The sequence below is a fragment of the Myxine glutinosa genome, chromosome 5 (assembly GCF_964187855.1).
Source record: "Myxine glutinosa chromosome 5, kmMyxGlut1.1, whole genome shotgun sequence".
NCBI classification, from domain to species: Eukaryota; Metazoa; Chordata; class Myxini; order Myxiniformes; family Myxinidae; genus Myxine; species Myxine glutinosa.
The window spans coordinates 170,839,336-170,864,762 of record NC_136265.1 but is presented as its reverse complement, the minus strand read 5'-3'; the positions used below and the strand labels follow the sequence as shown (position 1 = coordinate 170,864,762).

Below are 25,427 nucleotides of genomic sequence, written 5' to 3'. Positions count from 1 at the left end.
TTGAGATGCAAGGAAAAGTTTAAAGTTAACGCCTTTTGCAGCTTAACAATGGCATGCAACATGAACAGAACACCCAAACTCAATTGTGAATGCGTGCAAACCACAACCCACGTACATTGTCCACACTCTCTTGTAGATCTTGATGCAGTTCTTCTTTCTTTGCCAGTGCCGAAGCCAATTCCCTCTCGACTGCAATCTTCATTTGTAAACTTGTTTTCTTCTCAACAGCCATCTGGCACAGCTGGTTAGCGAGACGTGCACTACGCTCGTTTTCTTCCTGCAAGCGAAGTTTCAGGCTACCTACATCCACAGCAACAACTGCTGAACTCTGTTCTTGTTCATAAATACGACTGGCCAAAATGCATTCTTCATCTTCCCTCGTGGTATTTTCAGCCACAAAGCATTCAGGTTTCAGAACCTCACACGTGTCCAGATGTTCCACAGCATTCTCCTCCAAGTAGTGAACACGATGCTTTAATTGATCCCTCTCAAGCAAAACCTTTTCTTTATCGGAATCAGTACGCTCTTTCTCCAAAGCAGAGGTCTCCAGTAACTGCTCAAGTTGATATATGCGTTCTCTTTGTTCTTGTATTGTTTCCACAGGTTCTTGAGAATGAGAAAGGGCCTCAACACTGGCCTGAAGCTGGTCCCTTTCCTTCAGCACAGCATGTAGGTGCACCCTCATCTCATCCACACTCTTCTGCAGCTGGAAGTGATCCATCACATCTTAAAATAAAAGAGAAATAATTATTTGATGCAAAATTAATCACGTGATAGCCCAAAACCAAGACATTAGTTAGAATCTTCACAAGACCAAGTAATATGAGCAAAACCAAAATAAATCAATAAAACTCTCAACTCTTTAGATAGACAATGAAATGAAAATCAAATGACAGCAGTGAGAATCAGCATCAGGCTCATTGCCAAACTTTCCTTTCAATAATATTACAAATTCCTGAAAAAAAGCTTTTTGAAAACACTTGGTTGAATTATGATGCCTCCGGCAACTTCGTCACCAGAGATGGCCCAAAGGATGGCGATTATTATAGGTAACTATGCAGAAAATGGAGAATCTATCAGAATTTTGCTATTGTATGGTTAATGTTTTTTTAATCAACCATTGAAATAAATCCAATATAAAGCCCAAACTACTCTTAAAGGGCCTGAACCAAAATCGAATCGGCTTGTTCTAGTCACATAACCAACTCATCCACCAAGTTTTGTCACTCATTCACAACTTTTTGAAATATGCCATACTGTATGGAGTTTTGGCCCCGTCTCAATGGTGAAGAATCACTTCAAAATTAAAAAATTTAGCATATGCGGATTTTCACCAAATACAATTCATTCGCCCTTGTCACACACGCAAAGCGTCGACAAAGTTTCGTCCAAATCAGTCCATAACCTTTTGAGAAATCATTCTATATATCGTTTTTGGCCCCATCACTCAATGGTGAAGAATCACGAAAATTATCGCAACTGGATCTTCACCAAAATCTAATCAATTCGTCCATGTCACACACCCAAACTGCCCACCAAATTGGGTCTGAATCTTAACTTTTTGAGATATACTGCTCACAGACAAACGTGAAAACAACCTCTGTCCAACTTCGGTGGCCAATGAAACAATCATCAAAACCTCTGGCAGTAAAGTTCCTCACAGCACAACTCTCACAAACGGTCATTGACCTACTTTGAGGAACCTTCCCTTTGACAATGTTGGAGAGCTTGGTGATGTCATTGAAAGCATTCTGTAGTTCTCGCTGCAAGTCTCTTTCCACACTTTTGTTCCGGGATTGCTCACGCTGTAGGTTTGACTCGGCGGTCTTAACATTCTTACTTAGTGTCGCCATCTGCTTCTGTAGGGTGGAGGGAGTGGTGGAGGAAGGGAAGGGATCTTCAGAGGAACAATTCACACCATTGGACAAAAGCCACTTTGAAGAGTTTCATGCCAAAATTGCTCTCATCCCATACTCTCCAAAACATCTTTTTTGTTAAGAGCAAGAGGAATGTGCCTTTAAATAATCAGCGTTGGCAATTTACTAACATTCATGAAATATTTTCATGACTTCATGATGAGATTAATTTATGACAATCTCTAGAAATCCAGGTTTGCATAGTTGATAATAATTACCCTCAAAAGTTTCAATCGTAAAAATTGCGAATCATTTTAGGCTGTATCTCCATCCTAATGTTTCAACATCAATCAAAACAAATGTCCAGTTAGCATTTCCTTTTTAACCTGAGATCTGTCGCTCTACGACAACCTGTAGAACATCCATTTAGAGTTAGACAATGATAAAAACATATTTACTCACTAGTTTCTCTTCAAGTTGAGAGTTCTTCGTTTGCAAAAACGAAACTTGTTGGTTTCTGTCACAAGCAACTCCTTCAGCATCATGAAGCGACCGCTGCAGGAACTCGAGTCTTTTCACCAGAGATGGCCCATCAGTACCCTATAGATACATTGTTAAGCAATCTATCAAATACTGGACACATTTACACACAGTCTTGCGCATCAAAGAAAAGAGTTTAACCAGAGTCGGTGGCATAAGAGCTAGAGGGTCTGCTCAGTCTGGGAGGTCAACGGTTCGAACCCGATCCCAGTCAAGACAAACCAAAGAATAAAAATGGTACGTGCTGGCTTCCTCGATTGATGCTCAGCAGTTTAAAAAGAAAGAGCAGGTAGACAAACAACCATAGGTTGACAACCATTGGACAGGCCTCATGGGCTAAATGGAACTCATTAAAACGACATACATATATACATATAATGTAGGACCCCGACATTCGCAGGTGATACATTCCTGAAAAATGCCACAAATGTCGACGCAACGATTCAATGGGAAAAAGGCTCCCGGCAGTTCGTGATTTATAAGGGAAAATTTTACGAACACGAATACACAATCACAGTTTCATTAAAAATAGACAAACTTTCCAAAAGGTTAGCTCACGCCTTTGCCACAAACGTCGTTACTTTATCGAAAAAATACCAGTTTGTTTTGCTTTGATCTTGCGAGCTTCCCAACTTCCTAAAGCGTGTCTTGATCCCGGAAATAGTTGCGGTTTTAACAGCTCAGAGTTTAAGCATGAAGGAAGACATGGCTCTCCGCATCGTGTGACGCGCGCACACACACACACACACACACACACACACACACACACACACACACACACACACACACACACACACACACACACACACACACACACACAGCCATAAATGCCACTGCACACGTCCGATACAAATGCTTACCATGTCACGTTGCATCTCGTTCAGAAGTCCATTCAATCGAGAGACATCTTGCTGACTTGCTTCGAGATCTCCCAGACTTTTGGACAGTTTTTCCTGGGAACAAAAATGCATCAACAGCACTTCACATGCGACACCTGGAATCAGAAATGATCAAAATAGGATTACCTTGTCCAAAATGAAGAAATGAAGTTTGAGTTTCTCAATTGGTACAAAAACAAAATGTGGTAGCACAACCTAGTACAAACGTCAAGGAAGGTTCACGGGGCAGAAAATGGATGCAAACAAAAATATCCGTTCAGCTCTTCCCATGTGTTTCACACCTATTTTATTCCTCTTCAAAAATCCAAATGTAAATTGCAAGATTAACATCCATTTAAGACTTATTTACACGTAAACCTGTAAGGTTTACCTTCGTTTACAGGTAAGTCTCAGGTAGTAATAGAATGATGGCCAATTGTGGAGACATTCTGCTGGGCACCAATGCAGCCAAGGTCAGTTGCTGAAATATCTCCAGGTACACGTACCATGTTTAGAACAAAAGCACTGTTACATTGGAGGGGGTACGAATTTACTTTACCATTTGAGCTATTGTCATCAAGTTGAGGACTAGGTGGGACGAGAAACATTTGTATACGCTTCTCCATCCTATGTGGCTTTTAAAACCTCACCACAGCCCGCGATAGTTCAAGAAGCACCATAACGTCAGTCAGCTCACATAACACCGCAGTGGCAAATGCCCCTTGATTGGCAGAGCCGTGTTGTGTGTGAGGAAACACTTGGGAGCTGTGGTCGTGCAGGTGATAAAAATGGCCACGCACGGGCTTGGGGAGCCAGCTGGAGTGAGGTCAGTAAAAGGTAGGAGGCCATTAGAGCCAACGCAGTGAGCCAGGAGCTTGCTGGCCGACTCCTATCTCTGGCCCTCTTCCTTTGACCTGCTGGACACTTCTGCATCTTTGGGCTGGTCCGGGCTGCTCGTACGAGAGACCTACTTGCTTTGGAGCAGTTTTGATCCCTGCATCGTTTGAAAGACCTTGCCTACCTCTGCCCTACCCCACAACCCTCTTTGTGATTGAATGACTGTGCGTTTGCGGCACCCACAGCCCATTATATTGTATCAAGTGCTTTTCTTTAATGGAGTTGTATTTATTTATCTTTATACATTGTTACAGTCTGCCATTGGTCTCGGGATTCTCTGTTTTAGTCACCCTGTGTCTCCTTTCAATAAACTGCCAATCCTTTAGTACATGTGTTGCCTGACAAACCACCATTATCTCACGCGCAAGCCCAAACAGTTTCAGCATGGTCTGGTTCATTCCTGGTGGAGGAAGAATTTGATAAACACCCGCTTAAAAGAGACCAATGAGATCTGGACTTCGACTCCGAGGGAAGGGAATGTCACATCATCCACTTTAATTTCGCAATTCTCAAAGCACAATTTCACGGTGCAAGAGGCTCGCATGTGCATACCCGTCAAAGCAACAATACTTCATTGAATAAATACGAATTCTGTAATTTTTTGAACAGTTACTGAATTTTATTTTTAATCTTTGGAGCAGACAACAAACCTCAAATTCCTTTTTGATGGCTTCTTTTTCCATGATTAGTTTTGTTTTCTGCTGCTCGTAAATCAGCTGCAAATGAAAGGAAAAGCGAGTTGTAAATGTCGGTCTGAAATATATTCTGCAAGTCGTCATTCAAAACAGTTAAACGCAGAAACATTTCTCATTCAAATGAGGAAAACAGTGCATCAGTCTTCGCTTTCCTCAGACAACATGAGCAACATTCACCTCCTGCTCAGCATTGACTTCTTTTTCGAGCTGCTCAAACTCGTGCAAGTCTCGCAGATCCATGACATCAATCGACAGCTGCTGCAACTTTGCTTGGTCGGAGAGTTTCTCAGTTTTAAAATTCTCAACCACCAGTTCCAACTCATTCTTCAAAGTGAAGAGGAAGACAAGGGAGACATTTTCACGAATGAATTTTTTTTAACGATCTGGAGGTGATACTGAGCAAAAGAAAAGAAAAGAAAAAAAGAAAAAAAAAGAAAAAAATATAAATAAAAAAAAAGGAAAAAAAATGTTCAAACCCTTTGCTGTTGTCGAGTAAAACCTTGAAACCAACAGTTACATTTCTGAAGATCAACATTTTATTATATACATATGAATAATGTCCTAGCCAAAAAAGCAGTGGACCTGCAATATGCACTGGATTGCCATGAGAAGAAAAAACATTGAATCACGAAGTCTCGCTAGATAGAGCATGGACATTCCACTGAAAGTCTACCTGATAAGCAGTGTGGACACAGCACAAGTAATTTCCTTCGTTAGCCCGTCCTCTGCACAGCAAGAAACGAGGTTTTGCAATCACTTGTGTGTGTGTGTGCGTCAGCGTGCGTCAGCCCGTCGGTGTGTGTGTGTGCGTCAGCGTGCGTCAGCCCGTCGGTGTGTGTGTGTGTGTGTGCGTGCGTGTCTGTGTGTGTGTGTGTGCGTGCGTGTCTGTGTGTGTGTGTGTGCGTGTGTGTCAGCCCGTCGGTGTGCGTGTTTGTCAGCCCGTCGGTGTGCGTGTTTGTCAGCCCGTCGGTGTGCGTGTTTGTCAGCCCGTCGGTGTGCGTGTTTGTCAGCCCGTCGGTGTGCGTGTTTGTCAGCCCGTCGGTGTGCGTGTTTGTCAGCCCGTCGGTGTGCGTGTTTGTCAGCCCGTCGGTGTGCGTGTTTGTCAGCCCGTCGGTGTGCGTGTTTGTCAGCCCGTCGGTGTGCGTGTTTGTCAGCCCGTCGGTGTGCGTGTTTGTCAGCCCGTCGGTGTGCGTGTTTGTCAGCCCGTCGGTGTGCGTGTTTGTCAGCCCGTCGGTGTGCGTGTTTGTCAGCCCGTCGGTGTGCGTGTGTGTGTGTGTGCGTGTTTGTCAGCCCGTCGGTGTGCGTGTTTGTCAGCCCGTCGGTGTGCGTGTGTTTGTCAGCCCGTCGGTGTGCGTGTGTGTGTGTGCGTGTTTGTCAGCCCGTCGGTGTGTGTGTGTTTGTCAGCCCGTCGGTGTGTGTGTGTTTGTCAGCCCGTCGGTGTGTGTGTGTTTGTCAGCCCGTCGGTGTGTGTGTGCGTGTCAGCCCGTCGGTGTGCGTGTTTGTCAGCCCGTCGGTGTGCGTGTTTGTCAGCCCGTCGGTGTGCGTGTTTGTCAGCCCGTCGGTGTGCGTGTTTGTCAGCCCGTCGGTGTGCGTGTTTGTCAGCCCGTCGGTGTGCGTGTTTGTCAGCCCGTCGGTGTGCGTGTTTGTCAGCCCGTCGGTGTGCGTGTTTGTCAGCCCGTCGGTGTGCGTGTTTGTCAGCCCGTCGGTGTGCGTGTTTGTCAGCCCGTCGGTGTGCGTGTTTGTCAGCCCGTCGGTGTGCGTGTTTGTCAGCCCGTCGGTGTGCGTGTTTGTCAGCCCGTCGGTGTGCGTGTTTGTCAGCCCGTCGGTGTGCGTGTTTGTCAGCCCGTCGGTGTGCGTGTTTGTCAGCCCGTCGGTGTGCGTGTTTGTCAGCCCGTCGGTGTGCGTGTTTGTCAGCCCGTCGGTGTGCGTGTTTGTCAGCCCGTCGGTGTGCGTGTTTGTCAGCCCGTCGGTGTGCGTGTTTGTCAGCCCGTCGGTGTGCGTGTTTGTCAGCCCGTCGGTGTGCGTGTTTGTCAGCCCGTCGGTGTGCGTGTTTGTCAGCCCGTCGGTGTGCGTGTTTGTCAGCCCGTCGGTGTGCGTGTTTGTCAGCCCGTCGGTGTGCGTGTTCGTCAGCCCGTCGGTGTGCGTGTTTGTCAGCCCGTCGGTGTGCGTGTTTGTCAGCCCGTCGGTGTGTGTGTGTGTGTGTGTGTGTGTGTGTGTGTGTGTGTGTGTGTGTGTGTGTGTGTGTATGTGCCCGTCGGTGTGTGTGTGCTTGCTTGCCCCCACCCCGTGTGTCTGTCCGGGCCGTAACTTTACCATTTGAGCTGTTGTCATCCAATTTTCAAAGCTTTATTATGACCATACTGAGAAGGCAAATTAATAATTGTCAAAAGATCAAAGGTCAGCATCACAAAATCATCAGTTTTCACCAGATCGACATGAAATTTAAAGAATTTGCATATCGGGTAACTGAATCGGTTCACTGATCAAAATATAGGAGTCAACCGGTTTTATCCTTAGGTCAAAAGGTCAACGGTCAAGATTGCATGAAATCAGCTTTCATTTTGTATTTATTTTAAACTGTTATTTTGAGCATAAAGAAGAAGAAGACGACGACGACGCCGAAGAAAATGATGTCTAAATACAAACGGACGCGGACGGGCTTTGCATTTTCAGATGCTTTAAAGTTCATTTTGTATAAACGATCGAGACTAGTTGAATCTTGAGACTCGTGTCATCGATGAAATGAAAGAACAAATATTGCATTGCAGTGGCCAGGAGGAACCTGAAAAAAAGGGCAAAGATGGAGTCATCGGGAGGAACCTGGATAGGATTCGGGTTTCAGCTACTACTCCTTAAACCCTCAAACCCATCCATGGACAGCTAAGTGAGCCTTGCAGAAACATTTGCAAGAATTCACTTCTCCCAAGACAGATAGATACAAAAAGACAAATTAAGAGTAAAATAAACAAGCATTACGCCTAGGTCCCCCGTCGGTGAAGTGATGTGAGTTGACAAAGTGGAAGACGCAGAAAACATGCTATGACATGATATTTCGCTCACAAGGTTCAGACATACATGGAGGCGGCCATCTTGGATTTTGACGTAGCGAGCCAATTTTCAATGGCGTTCTTCCTTATGCCTAGATACACCCACACACCAGATTAGAAGTTGGTACTTTGCTTATTTTTCAAGATATTCATCTCAAGGTTCAGACATACATGGCGGCGGCCATCTTGGATTTTGACGTGGCGACCCAATTTTCAATAGCCTTCTTCCTTGTGCCGAGATACACCCAAACACCAGATTAGAAGTTGGTACTTTGCTTATTTTTCAAGATATTTCACTCACAAAGTTCAGACATATATATATGGTGGCGGCCATCTTGGATTTTGACGTGGCGACCCAATTTACAATAGCGTTCTTCCTTATGCCGAGATACACCCACACACCAAATTAGAAGTTGGTACTTCACTTATTTTTCAAGATATTCATCTCAAGGTTCAGACATACATGGCGGCGGCCATCTTGGATTTTGACGTGGCGACCCAATTTTAAACAGCCTTCTTGCTTGTGCCTAGATACACCCACACACGAAATTAGAAGTTGGTACTTTGCTTATTTTTCAGGATATTTCGCTCACAAGGTTCAGACATATATATGGTGGCGGCCATCTTAGATTTTGACGTGGCGACCCAATTTTCAATAGCTTTCGTCCTTATGCCGAGATACACCCACACACCAAATTAGACGTTGGTACTTCAATTATTTTTCAAGATATTCATCTCAAGGTTCAGACATACATGGCGGCGGCCATCTTGGATTTTGACGTGGCGACCCAATTTTCAATAGCGTTCTTCCTTATGCCTAGATACACCCACACACCAGATTAGAAGTTGGTACTTCGCTTATTTTTCAAGATATTCATCTCACAAGGTTCAGACATACATGGCATCAGACATTCATGGCGGCGGCCATCTTGGATTTTGACGTGGGTTGCACCCACACCAAATTTGAATGCGGTCCTTCGCTTACGCACGCAAACACGCACGCACTGACGGACAGACACACGGACGGAGGGAGGGAAAAGCCATAGTCCCCCTTTCGCTACGCTGTGTGACGGGGGACAATAAAAGAGGAAAAAGAACAAAAAGAAAAGAAAAAGAAAAAGCATGAATTACAATGAATAAAGAGAAATGTGAAACTCACCTCAGTTCTCTGACCAAGGTTCAAATCCCAATCCAGCCCTAAACTGTCATCCCGGCGTTTTGGGAGGCACGGTAATTCATCAATGTGTGCGCTCAGATGGACGTTAAACTGGTATCCACCGTCTACCGACATACATTAGTGGGCGTCAAAGATCCCATGGCGTCCTTCGTGAAGAGTAGGTGAACTACCCTCGGCACACTGGCTAAATTACAAATTTCTTCCCCAACCTTAGTTGAACGTCAGGTCCGGTTTGTAAAATATTTGGACCAAGCTTCCAACAGCCAAACCCCCGAGCACAGGGGAGTGGATGGGGAATAATTGTGGTCGTTAAAGAAGAAAAAGAAAACTGAAAAAGTAGAAAGCTGTGAAAAGAACAAAAATCAGAGATGTCAGGATGAACAAATATATAAAGGATGTCTGGAATAAGATTCAAAACAGCTGGACACAAAGTATGCAGCGTAATCTACCAGCACACCTGCAAAGTGAATTATCAGTTCCAAAACCTCATGGAAACATGAACCAAAAGCGATAATTGAAAACGAGGAAGTAATGTTCACGTACACCCTGATGATCTCATGGAGCATGAACACAGAAAACAAAGCATTGCGACCATATATAGCACGTCGGTACAACAAATAGAAGAAGGCATTGCCAATGTTTCAGTACCCAGAGATTTTGGCTTTAACAATGGAGAAATCAAGAAAATGACCAAATACCAAGACCTCAAAAATAAAATAACAAGATATTGGTAGTTTAAGAGAATTGAAATTGTACCAGTGATTATTGGAGAAACAGAAATGATAAAAGAACCTCATGGAGATCGTCAAAACCATCGCTAGGAATATTATGACAAACTAACTGCAGTTAGAAGCTGCCCAGGGCTCGGTGACAATCCCGAAACGAGCTTTCGGAACAAAACATTGAGAATGAGAAAACTTAACAACTTGGTCCATGAATCGTGATCCCTTACTGAAATTGAGGTGGATACTTTGAGACCTGGGAGGCTCTGTTCCACCTTCTGAACCCGTATGTGGAGATAACAGCCAATGACAGCCAAACACACTTCCCCCAACACATCTCAGTTGCCTCAATCCTCAATTTCACATTGATCATTGTACTCGCAGCTATTCCCGTGATCCCATCATTTAAACTGAATCCTCACTCTGCATCATAGTTTTGAAGAGGGAAAAGGGGGAAGGGATTGTCGTTCTATCACTATGGGATCGAGTTGAAGATTCCAAAGATAAATCCTTCTTAAGAGGAAGCACATTGTCATTCATTCATTACCTTTTCAGAGAGCAGCAACTCGTAAGCTTCAATATTTTCATGCAGCTGTCTTTGTAAACCTTTCAACCCGGTCTGAGGGGGAAAACCAAGTAGCCAGAATATTACTTCCAATAGTTTTTTTTACTTTTCTGCTTCCTTTTACAGGAATGAGGCTCATGTAAGAGCAAGATAGAAATGACAATGGAACATACATCAAGGGAAAGAATGACCAGGAAGAGAGGAGAGGGATGAGGAAAAACAAACTCACAAATAAGATAGAGTTTAAAAAAGGTTAATGAGGGGTAATCAAGATCGTGGGTGAAACTTGGACAATAAATGACAGTGTAATTAATGCTCGAGGTTCTGGAGGGAAGAGTGAGCCAGAACAGTTTCTGGAAAGTGGTCCTATAGAGCAGAGAAGCAAGAGACAAAGCAGTTGTGTGAAGTCAGCCTCATCCTGGATTTTGGACGTTTAACAAAGAGGGAGTTACTGGAAGGTGTCAGAGGACAGAGCGGAGAGACATATTGGCAAATAGAGAATACAATAAATAATAATAAACAAATAAAAACCACTCCCCTCCCCCAACCCCCTCCCCCCAACCTGCTTGCAAATATGAGAGAAACAGATCCTGTGCTTCTGCATCTCCAAGAGGCTCCAATACTTTTGAGAGCTTTAGATACCACAGAATTCAGCAGACCAATTCTCCATTGAGGTGTCTGTGCGTCTGTCTGAGCCTGCGCCCCTCTGTCTGCGCCTGTGCATGTCGCCTAAACATGCATTTACAAAGAAAGAGAAATAACTAGAGCAATGCGACTGTTGCCAATATGTCTCCGCATTGTCCCACAATGGGAAAATGCCCTCATTCACTGTCCTAAAATAATTAACAAGCTTGAATTAAATCTCTTCAGCTGTTTTCAATATCATATTTTCACGACCCATGACAGGTTTCAGATCGATCGGTGAAGCGGTTTCAGAAGTGGGATATTTTTTAAATATCGGCTTTCAAGCTAATTTTGCTGCCATACCACATGACATATGACCTTAAAAAATGTACACTTCGCATATGCATGTGCAGGAGTTCATGTTTGTGAAGTTTCATGTTGATTGAATAAGGTTCGTTTTTCTATCCAGGATGGCTGCCAAACCACATGACCTAAGACATCATTTTCAAACAATATGCAACAGTGGTGTTAAATGATATTTGCATAATTTCGCATCGATAGGGCAAGCGGTTTTAGATATAATTATTTTTTAAAAATTCCAATCCAACATGGCTGCCACACCATGTGACCAATGATGTTTTCATGATAATCTTTTAATTGCCATGCCTCGTCAATGACACGTAAAGTTGCGAATCAATCAATTTGGTGGTTTTGGAGAAGATTTTAGGTTTTATCGAATATGGCTGCCAAACCATGTGATGGATGATGTCATGAATGTCATATTTCAATACAAATGGATCATAGATCATGTGCATGCAATTTCAGATTTTTAGGATAAGGAATTAGATTAAAACATTTTTGGCTGGTACACCACTTCACCTATGATGTCATAATTATCATGCTTTTGTTCCCCATTTTCCCCTTCCCCTTCCCAATTCCCCAATTTGTTCCCCTTCCCAATGGGAGTACTTGACAATGTGCCAAGTTTCAAATTTTCAATTCAGTGGTTTCCCAGAAATAATTTAATTATTTGTGTTTAATCCAAGAAAGCTGCCACACCATGTGACCTATGAAGTCACAATCATAAAAACATTCTGCATGGGTGTCACTCCTACCCTGAAAGTTTTGTCTCAATTGGACATGTGGTTGCTGAGAAAAACGAGGTTTAGCCCGTACGGACGGAAGGACAACCCGAAAACATAATGCCACCGGCCACCTTCACGGGCGAAGGCATAAAAACAGATAACCGAGATGAGGATTTCACCTTCAAATTAGTTCATGCCACTTGCTACCTCCTGCAGCCTTATGCCCCATTGGGACGGAGAGGATAAGTAAACAAGTACTTGCTACCTCCAGTATACCATCGAACAAAAACCTCGCTACTACACCCGGCTCAGACGCAAACACGAGGTGCGAGTAAAATGGCTACTCTCTGTACCTGATGCGTTTGAAACTCCTTCGTGAGCTCACTCGGTGAATGTCCACCCTGGTTCGATTCAGGAAAATCTCCTCCTTGATGCGTCTCTCCGGCAGGACAGGTGGGACTGTTTGCAAAAGCAGCACAGATGACATTGTAGAAAAAAAAAAATCCAAATACAAAATACCTGTACTACAAATCAGCTACTTCTCGATTGCCATAACTAGGCAAATCACATTTACCCTTTAAAGCCTGCTCGATTCTCATTAGCTTTCTGCTCCATTCATATGCCTTGGGATAAAAGCATTTGGAAGGAAACATGAAACTTCAGCAACAAAAACTAATAATGACAATAATAACTATCTATAGCAATGTGACTGTCGCCAATATGCCTCAACATAGTCGCACAATGGGTAGATGCCCTCATTCACTATCCTAAAAATAAACAAGTTTGATTGAAATCCCTTCAGGTGTTTTCAATTATCACATTTTCACCAGCCATGACAAGTTTCACATCGAGCAGTGAAGCGGTTTCAGAGAAGTGATTTTTTTTTTTTTTTTTTTTTAATATCGGCTTTCAAGCTAATAAGGCTGCGATACCACATGCCATCACATAAAAAAATGTACACTCTGCATATGTATGGGTAGAGGGTCACGTTTGTATAGTTGTGTTGATTGGATAAGGTTCGTTTTTCTATCCAAGATGGCTGCCAAACCACGTGACCTACGACATCATTTTCAAACTATATGCAACAGTGCTTAGATATTTGCAAAATTTCGCATCGGTAGGGTGAGCCGTTTCAGAGATATAATCATTTAATATTTTCCTTCAATCCAATAAGGCGGCCACACCAGGTGACCAATGTTTTCTTGATAATCATTTAATCGACATGCCAAGTCAATGACAAAGTTTCAAGAAAAACGATTTGGTGGTTTGGGAGAAGATGTTTAAGGTTTCAGATTAAATCCAATATGGCTGCCAATCCATGTGACCTATGACGTCATAAATTAAATATTTCAGTACAAATGGGTCATAGATCATGTGCATGCAATTTCAGATTTTTAGGATAAGGAATTCGATGAAAACATTTTTGGCTGGTATACCACTTCACATATGTCATCATTATCATGCTTTTGTTCCCCATTGAGTACTTCACAATGTGCCAACTTTCAAATTTTTCCATTCAGTGGTTTCAGAGAATTTAATTATTTGCTTTTAATCCAAGATGGCTGACATACCACATGACCTATGACGTCACAATTATCATAAAAACATTCTGCATGGGTGTCTCCTACCCTGAAAGTTTTGTCTCAATTGGACATGTGGTTGCTGAGAAAAACGAAGTTTAGCCCGTACGGACGGACAACCCGAAAACATGCCTCCGGCCACCTTTGGGGGCTGATGCATAAAAACAAAAAATAACCGGCAGGAATTGCTTATTTGTGTGTGAACTTTGGCCAGGTCAGCTACTCTGGGAGCTCTGCTTGCAAGAGTTGCATTAACTTCAGTAATGGCCGTGTTCAAACGAAGCCAAGTAGCACGGATCGCCTCGTGCCGGGTAGACGGTGGGAGAGACCAGCCACAGTATCAGGTCGTACTTAAACTAGCAACAGCTTTCGTCACATCACACTTCATCGGATGATTTATCACCAACCAAAGAAACCTACACAATTCCAGCTTGCTTCTCCATTAAAGATGTTTGTGCAAGCCAACATGCCAAGATTATACTTAGAATTTTAAGTTTTGACTGTCGTCACAGTGACAGGACATTCAAGAACAATTATGTTATACATAATCATATACATTATATACATTATAGCCTGGTGTTGGGCTAGCGGTCAGGGTGCCAGCTTAGGATCCTAGGATCCTGGGTTCGAATCCCGGTCGATCGCTGAATTAACGCCAGGGGGGTTGACTCAGCCTGTCATCCTTCCGAGGTCGGCTAATTGAGTACCAGTTCACTGGTAATTCCCTGCTTGTCGTAAAAGGCGACAAAAAGGGTTGGCGGCAGGAAGGGCATCCGGCCGTAAAACATTGCTTCAAAAAGGGGACCAAAAAACAACAACCACGGTCCCCGAAAAAGGCCAACCCCCGCTTTGCGGGGAAAAATGGCCTCTAAAGGTGGTTTTTTTTTTTTAATGTTATACATAATCACCGAATGTATCATTTTGCAGAACCCATTAGCGTCAGTGGCATTCATTGACAATTGTAATTTTTTTGCAATTTGTCTCAAGGATTGGCCTTCTGACATGAAGGCCTCTCTCCCTGCAACTCCCCCACAGCTCTCCTGGCCCGACAAGCAATCTCGGCCCTACATTTTGGTGAGTACCCCTGAAACTGTTCTTTAAATTGCCCATTTGTATTCTTCATTAATATGTAGTTAAGGGACGTTAAAGTCATGTTAGGGTGACCAAAAGTGTGCACTAGCAACGAATCGCCCCATTAACAGTAAATCTATTGAAATATCTTAGTTTGCTAAACACTGCACTTTCTATGAATGCAACCACGGCGTTAGGTGGAAGCTTGCTGTAGTGCGTTTTAAATTAACAATTATACGATTTGTTTCAGAAAATTTCATACTATCTAAAATAAAAAATAATTCGCAATTCCATGTATTAAACCAAAGATAAATCAATTCTGAGTACAGGTGAGAGTTCTGAAAATAGTAGGGAATATGTGAGAAGCACAATTGCCAAGAATGGATGCGGGAATTTTTCACTCGACATTCTCTACAGAACTTCTGCTGTTCAATTTCCTTGTTCATTTGATAAATCACCTCATGCTGTCCCTTTCCAGCACCATGCAATAATTGTCGACTTGAAGCAAATTCCTTATTGCCGAGTTGAAGTTTTAAGGGCTCTTTTTGCCATTTTTCAGCGTTTACTCGTGCTCTCCAACAAACTTCATTGCGAAAGTTCCAATAAAGGTGACAGGTACACGGTGTTATTGCATAATTTTACAGTTCAGTATGGCAATGTACTGGAAGTATTACAAAAATTTACAAAGCAATCCGTTACCCCATGCTTGCAGTGATATACTTCATAAAAATATATTTGTGCTTACTTTTTCCACATGCGAAATTTGCATTTATGTTTATTTAAATTACACAATGGACTACAAAATGTGAATGTTTCATGATATTTGTTATATTATATCACCTTTATCTGTCAATATTGTTGAAATGAAGATCAAATAGCTGTATGTTGAAATATGTTGTAAAAGTCAAAACTTTACATGGGGTCTACTTACTTTTTCACGTGACTGTACGTTTAAACTCGTGCTGGGCGATAATCGCAATGCCGATAATCATGCTTCAGATTTGCTAACATGACAATGATAATGGAAATTATCACGATAGCCCATTTGTATTCTTTGTAGTTATTTGTATTATTTATTTGTATTATTTGTATTTGTAGTTTATCCATTTGTATTTGTATTAATGGGGCGATCCTGGACATTTGTATTTGTAGTTAAGTGATGTTAAAGTCATGTAGCACGTGTGTGAACGTAGGTAAATCACACCATGTACCCAGATATTGATGGTGTATTGACTGCGTTGAGTGGTGTTTAGTTTCTCTCACAAGATGTACCCATATTAAATGCAGCTCTAAAATAAATCAGGCGATATAATATGGAATGGATATTCTCCAAGATGTAACTTAAATGGTATATCATTAAACAATAATGCATCCGGCCACCTTCGGGGACAGAGGCATAACAAACATCAAAACAACCAACCCATTAATGAACGTGCCAAAACTGCTGCCAGTGTCGAATTCCACGATGTTTGAGCTTGCTTTGTCTGAGCACGAAGTTAAGCGCTCAAAGAAACATCATGTCAAAGATCAAAAAGCTGAGTGTACTCAGTGTGCAGAGTTGTGGTACTGAGGACAAGGACAAGCAAGTAATCTCGTTCTCCTCTCCTCACCATTCTCGTTGGACCGAACGGAGCGGGAAAGATGGTGTTAAGAGTTTTATTTATTATTCGCGAAGTTCAACATTGAAGGCATAAATGCTCAAAGAGTGAAGGTCATATATGATTGACTTTCTTCACAAATGTCCCTAATTAGCAAGGCGCGTGATTGGTGCGTTCCATCAGCAAGCGGCTTCCTATCGATTGCCAAGACAGACGTTCCGTATCAACCGCTTTGCAAACTGCTCGTCCAGTCACTCGGCAAAGGAGCAAAGTGATTTCGTCCAGGTAAAATAAGGTTTGCTTTAAATTGCAAAATAATTAGGAAATAAATAGTACGAACACATGTAACTCTATAGCTATTTAGTTTGTTTTTATGTGGATTGTTATTGTATGATACATTTTTCTCAAGGCACCAATTACATTTATATTATATTTGGGTGATAATGAGGTCCGTTATCGTTATATAGGCTTTTCCATCATCACCCAGGCCTAGTTTAAACATTTGAAAATAGCCCATTGCACCTCCAGGTACATATTACACAAGGAGCACATAGAAAATTGCAAAAGAGTATTTTTGCGATGCAAATTGATCCTGAAAAATACACCTGACTGATGGAAAATGATTTTGAAAAAAAAAAAAAATTGAGTTTTTACAGCAAATACATTTTTTCCTGACAGCAGTGGGCATACCTTTCATTCCGTTGGTCAGCAAGTGTATCGGTCAATCGCCATATTTCAGTCTCCTGAGTCGCCACCTGATCGACCAATTGTAGAATCTGTTTATTTGCCTGGTGAAGTTGTTCATGAAGCTCCAAAACATTGTCCTGCCGTTTCTTCACAGAATCACTTTCTTCACTGAAATTCTGCATTTGAGACTCTGTGGGAGCTTCCTTGGCAACATGGCAGACGTGACATTCAAAGTTAGATTTTGAAACATTCAGCAATGCCTTCAATTCTTCGTTTTCCTTTGCAACATTCTCTGCATGGTGTTGGAGGCACTCCAACTCTGAAGCAAGCAAATCTTCATCATCAGATATCCAGAGTGAAGCACAAGGTGCATCAGAAGAACGAGCATGCAACTGCTGATCAGTCCCATTTGTTGACCGAGGATCGATGTCAGTTGCATTTTGCATTTCAGTCATTTTCAGAGTGTCTGCTTGAGAATCCCTTTCTTCAAGCTTTGCCTGCAGCAGTTCCTTTTCTTCTGTGAGCAAGCGCAATTGCAGATTAAATTTTTCAACGTCACTACTTGCAGATTCTGAAGACATCTTCAGGTAAGACAATGCCTCGGCATCCATTCTATTCTGTTCTTCAAGATATTCTGGCTCATCAGCACAAATTTGTTGGCGGCAACATCCAACATCCACCAATGAAGATTCAGCCAAATTGTTGATCCGTTCCAACTCAGCTATTTTTTCATCGAGTTGTAACTTAAGGGCCTTGTTAATGGCTGAAAGGTCAACTTTATCAAAGCTTTCCACACTTTCTCCTTTTTCATCCAATTCAGCATTCAGAGCTGTGCACTCAAATGGGGAGCATGATTTTGAATCTTCAACAGGTACTTTCTCTGAACAAGGAAGCTCATCTGTGATTGTGATTGATGTCTCTGCGTCTGCAGTTTCAACTTCACCTTTGGTGCAACCCTCTCTAGAAGCAGCATCTTTCAGTGCTAGATTTTCAGCTTTTAGAGATTTGAGTTCCATATCACCCTCAAAGCTTTTTAACCTTAGAAGCAATGTTTCGATGTAAGCACAATTTTCTTCATCCTTATGCTCAAGAGAGATTTTTGATTCTTCAACCGAATGCAACTGAGCCCCATGAACAAACTGCTCTTTGGAAGCAACGTCAAGCAATAGATTCGCTTTTTCAAAATCACCATTCTCGTGCAGCTTCTTTTCAGACTGGAAATTTTCTTTTACCAAGGCGATTGTTTGTTCGAGTTTCTGCAATCGCAAAAACAGCTTATCGTTTTCAAGTTGTAGTTCTTCATTTTTCTTGGAATTCTCATCGAGCAGTGCACTCAGTGATGCATTCTTCGCCAACAATCTGTCCATTTCAGTGGGCGAGTCACCAATACAAACGTCAGATCCAGAACCGTCTATGAAAGATTCAGATGAAGATTGCACCGTGGTCACAATATTCATTTCTGGCTCCACATCAGTAATCTCTTCAGACGTACCCTCTTCAATAGCTGACAAGCGGCCAGCACATCGTGTGTTGGCTGAAGAAATCCTGGCACCGTTTAGTTTGTCAAATTTACCATGGAAGCGTGGACTTGATATTTCAGTTTTCTCCAGTCCAAAAATTTGCGAGTTTGCATCCAGGCTTTCACCAAAAGTTTTGGCAATCTCAAGCGGCTCTGGCTGAATCACCAATGCAGAGAGCTCGTTTTTGAGCTCGGTCTCACGCTGACAACTGCGTTGCAGGTCTTCCTCAAGCTTCTTAATCTGTGGCCAAAGAGACAAATTCACAATTCATCTTTATAAATCACAAAATATGCCATATCTAAAATGAGGCAAAAAAAATATCCAAAATAAAACGTTTACAAACTTCATTTCGAAATCATTAATGAAAGTAAACAAGGTTTATCAAGACAGACATCACAAAACTTCGATAAACCAGGCACAAATTTCCATAAAAACCAACAAATTTTCAAAAGCACAAAAAATAGAGTCTCAAGCAAAGGTCTCTATGGGATTCAATCTTATAGAGAAGCCACAGTAAATAATTAATTTGAGAGAATTTGGCAGATGCAGCACCATTCTCAAAGATGGAAAATAATAAATGTAGCAGAACAAAAACGTCTATTCATCTCAACCTGTGACGGAGAAGAAACTATGATAATAATGGAGAATAAGAAAACAAATAAAACTAGAACTGCCACTTTATAACTGCTGGCAGTGATGACCGGTTTCCTCCGCCTTCCCACTGATAATTATAGATTCAGTGAACATGGATGGAGAAGTCACATGGATGGAGAAGATAAAATGTAGATTTTCATCTTCTTCACACAATAACTTCTACCTTCCCAACTGTACAACCAATTATGTTGAAATTTTAAACACTTATTCACCTTAACATCTACATTACTTCATGTCGATCAATGCAACAAGATAGGTTTAAGATTTTCGTTCAATTAGACATTGCTGCCAAACCACGTGAGCAAATTCCAAAAGACCATTTCAGCTTAGACATGGAGAGCACATTTGTGAAGTTTCCCCTCGATATCGTAAAAAATGAGGGAGGAGATAGGTTTTAAAGTTTATGCTCCAAAACGTCATGGTCATTGAACTTTGTTTGCCATGGGTATGCATTCAAGCATGCAAAGTCTGGGCTCAATTTGTTCAGCTGTTTGAGAAAAGGGGTTTTTATTGGTTTTAAAGGCTTTTCTCTTAAAAGATTATTGTGGCTGAACCACATGACCCATGACGTCATAATTGTTTTTTTTCTCCATCAATTTATCCCCAGATGATGCTCAAGAAATTTCAATCTGATTGGATGGTTTTTTTTTTTCCACTTGTCAAATTATGACTTTATAATGGAGATGACTTTATATATATATATATATATATATATATATATATATATATATATATATATATATATATATATATATATATATATATATATATGTATGTATGTATGTATGTGTGTGTGTGTGTGTGTGTGTGTGTGTGTGTGTGTGTGTGTGTGTGTGTGTGTGTGTGTGTGTGTGTGTGTGTGTGTGTGTGTGTGTGTGTGTGTGTGTGTGTGTGTGTGTGTGTGTGTGTGTGTGTGTGTGTGTGTGTGTGTGTGTGTGTTATTCTACATGGAGTTCTTTACAATGAGCCATGTATCAATTTTTTTTCTCTGCAGCACTTTTAAAGATAGAGGTGCAAAGTTATTGGTTTTTTGTTTTTTCAAGATGCCTGAACCATGTGACCTACGACGTCATAATTACTATAACAATATTCTGCCGGTGGAGGCACTCCTATGGTGAAAATTTCCTGTCAATCGGTCCAAATATTGCAGAGAAAATTGTTTTTAAAGGAAATAAATCCGAAAAATGGCAGTGGCACAATCAGTCACATGGCTTGAGAAATAAAAGTGGAGTTTCTTCTTCCAACAATAACGACTACTGGCTTCCGGACCGTACAACCAATAGTGTTGAAATTTCAAACACTTATTCCCCTTGATGAGCTACATTATATTAAAATTTCACATCGATCAATGCAGCTGATCAAGAGATAGGTTAAAGATTTTCGTTCAATTATTTGCTGCTGCCAAACCATGTGACTAGTTGAAATTCCAAAAGACCATTTGAGCTTCCCTACATGGGGAACAAACGTGTAAAGATTCCACTCGATATCTTCAAAAATGAGGGAGGATACAAGTTTTTAAATTTATGCTTCAAAACATCATAACTCCTAAACCATGTGACCTGTGACTGCATCATGGTCGCTGAACTTAGTTTGTCATGGGTATGCGATCATGCATGCGAAGTTTGGGATCGATCTGTTCAGCTGTTTGAGAAAAAAGGGTTTGTGTTTGTCACGAAAAACAATATGGCAGCTGAACCATGTGACCTATGACTGAAAATTTTGGTTTCTGAATGTATTTATTTTTCACTTAGGTCATGCACAAAAAATCTATGTGTGGCATGAAGGGTTCTATTTGTCGAATTCTAACCTCATAACATTAGCACTTTTGATATCCTAAATGAACATATTTTTGGTCCCAATGCAGAGTTCTTTAGAAGCCATGACTCAATTTTTTCCATTGAGCCGTTTCAGAGATATAGAGGAGCAAAGTTGAAGGTTTTTTTTTTTTTTCCCAAGATGGCACCCATACCACTTGACCTATGATGTACATCATTGTTAGCAGTAAAAAAATTCTACCGGTCCAGCCAATCACTTGTTGAAAATTTTCATGCCAATCAGACCAACGGTTGCAGAGAATACAAATGCAAAGCAAACACCAGGTTTCCCATGAAAACGATTGCAATTTTTTTGCAAAGCATTATGAAAACAGTAAAAGAAAGGATCAATAACATCAGATTTTTTGTCATTCACGTGTACAACTAGAACGGCACTTGGAAGAGCACACATTTCCACCAGGCTGAACAGTTTACGTTTAGTATCCCACTTATGGGCCAGATCTGCATCGGACCTTAACCAAATTCTAATCTGCTTGTTCTTACCTACCTGACTCATCTACCTAGTTTGGTCAAAATTCGTCCACAACTTTTTGAAATAACATGCCAATATCATTTTTGCCCCATCTCTAAGTGGTGAAGAATCACTGAAAGAATTCTAGTATCTGGATCCAGATCTGAATCTTCACCAAAATTTAGCCCATTTGTCCTTGTAACACACCCAACCTGTCCACCAAGTTTCATCCAAATCCATCCAAAACTCGATACATCCTGCTCAGACACAACCAGACAGACAAATGGGTAAAAACCACCTTCGGTGGCGGAGGTAACGAATGGCTAACTGCACTACTCTACATTTTCTGTAAAAGTGGCAAAGATAAACAAACCTTCCAGGGTGAGACTACAATTTTGAGCTCAGAGCTCGTTCCTAGAAGTGATTTTAGAGCAACAAAATATCCAATTTCAAAATTCCCCACAAGTGGTCACATTCCTCACCTTTGTTTTGAAGCCTAACAACTCCACTTTTTATAATTAAAATTCCGTTTAAATGCTATTAACAATACAAAAATCATCATGGAATTCTTAACCGTTAAAATTACAGGTTTGACAATGCAGTTATTGTGCCGTTCCTTGATGTGCAAAGAAAAAGCAGATTTAATCAACGGAAACAAAAGCCGAAATAAGACAAAGTAGAGAACTTGCCTTCTCAAGCAGGTCTTGTCGTGATGAAAACTCATCCACTTCATTTACGACCGACAATGCTTCACCATCGCAATGCATAGGAGGAAAAAATTTCTTGCGCCGAGTCGTGACGAATGAATGGGGCGATGGTCTTTTATCTTCCGTTTCATGGCAAGAATCATCTAAGGTCAACTTCTCCAGAGCTACAGAATAATAAAACAAGCAAAATATTGTAGTTATAATTCACAGGAGGGGAATGCACGATTGCTAAATCAACTGCACCTGGTTGCAAACTGCTCGTTTGTTGGTAGAGAAGTAAATAATACTATTTTGCCACATCACAAAAATAACAACAAATTTATATAATAAGTGCTGGAACTCCAGAGCAAAAACTCCATGCAGTTTCAGCTCAGTAATTTCGTCAAAAATTTACCAGGTCCCGGATTAGCTGATTTTTTTGTTTTAAATACACTCACTATCGCAGCATTTGAAGGCAGAATTTTTGCACCATCATAGCTTTTTTTAGTGTATATATTTTAGAAATACACACACACACACACACACACACACACACACACACACACACACACACACACACACACACACACACACACACACACACACACACACACACACACACACACACACACACACACACACACACACACACACACACACACACACACACACACACACACACACACACACACACACACACACACAAGTTTGTAACATGTTTTTCTAAGGTCATCTCTTCTCAATTTTCAAAGAGATGAACTCAAAAAATGGGTAATGATGTCCAGATGTCCACACAATTGTTCAGGCTTCAATTTCAGATCATGGGGGACCCAAGGGTGGGGTGGGGGGGGAGGGGAAGGGGTGGGGGTGGTTTACCCCATGAAACGTTGGATGCATACCTGTCCCGTATTTACCAGCTGACTGCTCTGAAATCAAATACAGCCCTTCTATTCGAGCAGCAGGATCGCTCGGTCTTGCATTTTTCAATTTAGTATCAGGGGACCTTCCAGTTGAGTTCCTCAAAATCAGAGGTCTGAACTACAACCTCAAGAGATGTCAGCCCAACCATTTTTTTTTTTTTCTATGATCAAAACAGCAGATTTACATAGCATATGCAAATCTACCACACGGCAGAAAAATGGCATCAATCCAACCTGTGTTGACAGGTATAGCTGGCTAAAGCACTGCCCACGTTAAAATACAATGATGTAGTGTGTTCATGTGTCTGTGTGTGTGCATCATCAATATCAGTTACATTTTATTCTGGTATCAAGAAATTCTGGATCATTGACAATTCCAAACCGGTAATTGACAGTATCCACAACAAAAATAATAAGGGCGTCAAAATGTCTTTCAACTTTTGATCTTCCCACATTGTACACAAACATTCCTCATGACAAGCTCGTAACTGCATTGGACAGAGCGGTAGATAAAGCATTTGAAGGAGGTAATAAAGTATACATTAATGTGTATCAAAAAAGAGCAAACTGGTCTGTAAAGGATAATCAATATTCATGCAGTTTTTCAAAAAGTAAACAAAGTATTCGATTTCTCCTAAACAAGTTTCTTCGCATTTGGCACAAGATACTTCAGCAGACAGTGGGCATACCCATGGGTTCAGATCAGGCCCCTTTCTTTGCAAATTTGTTTGTGCACATGTACCAGTCTGATTGGGTCCATAACATGTGCAGGAATAAACAACTGCACAAAGATGGAAACATCTTCAGGTTCTTTGATGATTTGTTGGCAAATAATGATGGATTTGTATTTGATCAGCTTCATGATGATATATATCCAAAATAACTTGAATAAAAAAAAATATATATAAAAAAAAGAACACCAAACTTCCACTTAAGTTTCCTTTTTAGAATTACCAATTGATATCCATAATAATAAATTTCACACCAAATTATTTGATAAACGAGATGCTTTTCCATTCCACATTGTCCGAATGCCTTTCTGAGACAGCAACATTCCTAAAAAGCTATTCCATGGTACAGTTGCAGGTGAAATAGTTAAGACTGAGAACAACCACACACAGCTCTGAACTTGTCAATAGATTAAAATAAATAGCACCGCAAAGCAGGCGTAACCCCTCAGCCCATGCATGGTGGAAACCAATTTCAAGATAGCTGCCATGGCGGCCATATTGAAAATCGCAGCACGCCCATGAGCCTTCCGCTGCTCAACCCCAACACACTGCAAAAATGAATTTAATCGGACAAGCCGTTCTGCTTGAAATCGACGGAAACCAAAAGTTGACGGATGCACGGATGGCTGCCGTGGTGGCCATATTGAAAATCGCAGCACGCCCATTTTGGAAAGGAACCTTCCTCTACTCAACCCCAACACACTGCAAAAATGGATTTAATCGGACAAGCCATTCTTCTTGAAATTGACGGAAACCAAAAGTTGACGGACGCCCGGACGATGCCCGTGACAATACCCCTTAGCCCAATTTGGGCCGAGGGGTGAAAACTAGTCAGACATATGTTAGCACAGGGAGCTACAGTTGGCAAATTAAAACAAGTTTTCTTTAATATCACAAAATGACACCAAATCGAATTAGTAAAATACAATACAATAGTAAAAATATTATTCATGAGATCTATGTAAATACAGCACAATATAAGAATTAAATATACTACAAATCAATGTTGCTAGGAATCAGTGGTTGCTAGGATACGGCAGCATGTAAAAAAACAAAAAACGTTATAGGTGACAGTTTGACCATTCAAAATAGTTTGATCCAGGGGTAAGTAGGTGGTGTGGTCGTGCTGGTTTGGTGGACATGGGTTTATTTAAGGTAACATGTGCATGATTTAATGTATAATCATAGAATGGAATGTGCAAGGAGAGTTATACATATATGATAATACATTACATCCTCTAGCGGGTAGAGTTGGCATAAGTAATGTTGCATTGATGAGTTGACTGACTGCCTGGACGCAACTGAGGTTGTGGATCTACTGATGTACCATCTATTGATGTGGATCCATGATCGAGGTTGTGATCCACCGTTTGGAGAGGTCCTGGGCTGAAAGAATCGAAACCTCGAGGAAGAACGGTGCCCAGCTGATCCGTGCAGTCGGGAAACTAGTCAATTACTTAAAGGTTAAGGCTCTTGCTTTAGTTAAGGGAACTACGTTTTGAGGTTTACAATTTTAATTAAGTTGAATAAGGCATGTTGTGAAATTAACATCATTTACAGCAATCCTTTAAATTATTTATATTTAAGTTTAGGAACAACCGATACTGT

The 25,427-nt window shown here is 41.3% G+C and overlaps 1 protein-coding gene across 1 annotated transcript in view; it reads right to left on the bottom strand.

Annotated features, from left to right (window-relative positions):
• The window catches only part of LOC137428338 (uncharacterized), a 116,633-nt gene that overhangs the window by 63,125 nt on the left and 28,081 nt on the right, over positions 1-25,427 (bottom strand). Inside the window, exons 13-22 of the mRNA XM_078779076.1 lie at positions 22,172-22,353; positions 17,026-18,782; positions 12,440-12,545; positions 10,360-10,431; positions 5,044-5,190; positions 4,822-4,887; positions 3,257-3,349; positions 2,319-2,456; positions 1,694-1,859; positions 116-726 (exon numbers count right to left, since the gene is read on the bottom strand). Of these exons, the coding sequence (XP_078635202.1) occupies positions 116-726; positions 1,694-1,859; positions 2,319-2,456; positions 3,257-3,349; positions 4,822-4,887; positions 5,044-5,190; positions 10,360-10,431; positions 12,440-12,545; positions 17,026-18,782; positions 22,172-22,353 (3,338 nt within the window). The remainder of the gene's footprint in view (positions 1-115; positions 727-1,693; positions 1,860-2,318; positions 2,457-3,256; positions 3,350-4,821; positions 4,888-5,043; positions 5,191-10,359; positions 10,432-12,439; positions 12,546-17,025; positions 18,783-22,171; positions 22,354-25,427) is intronic.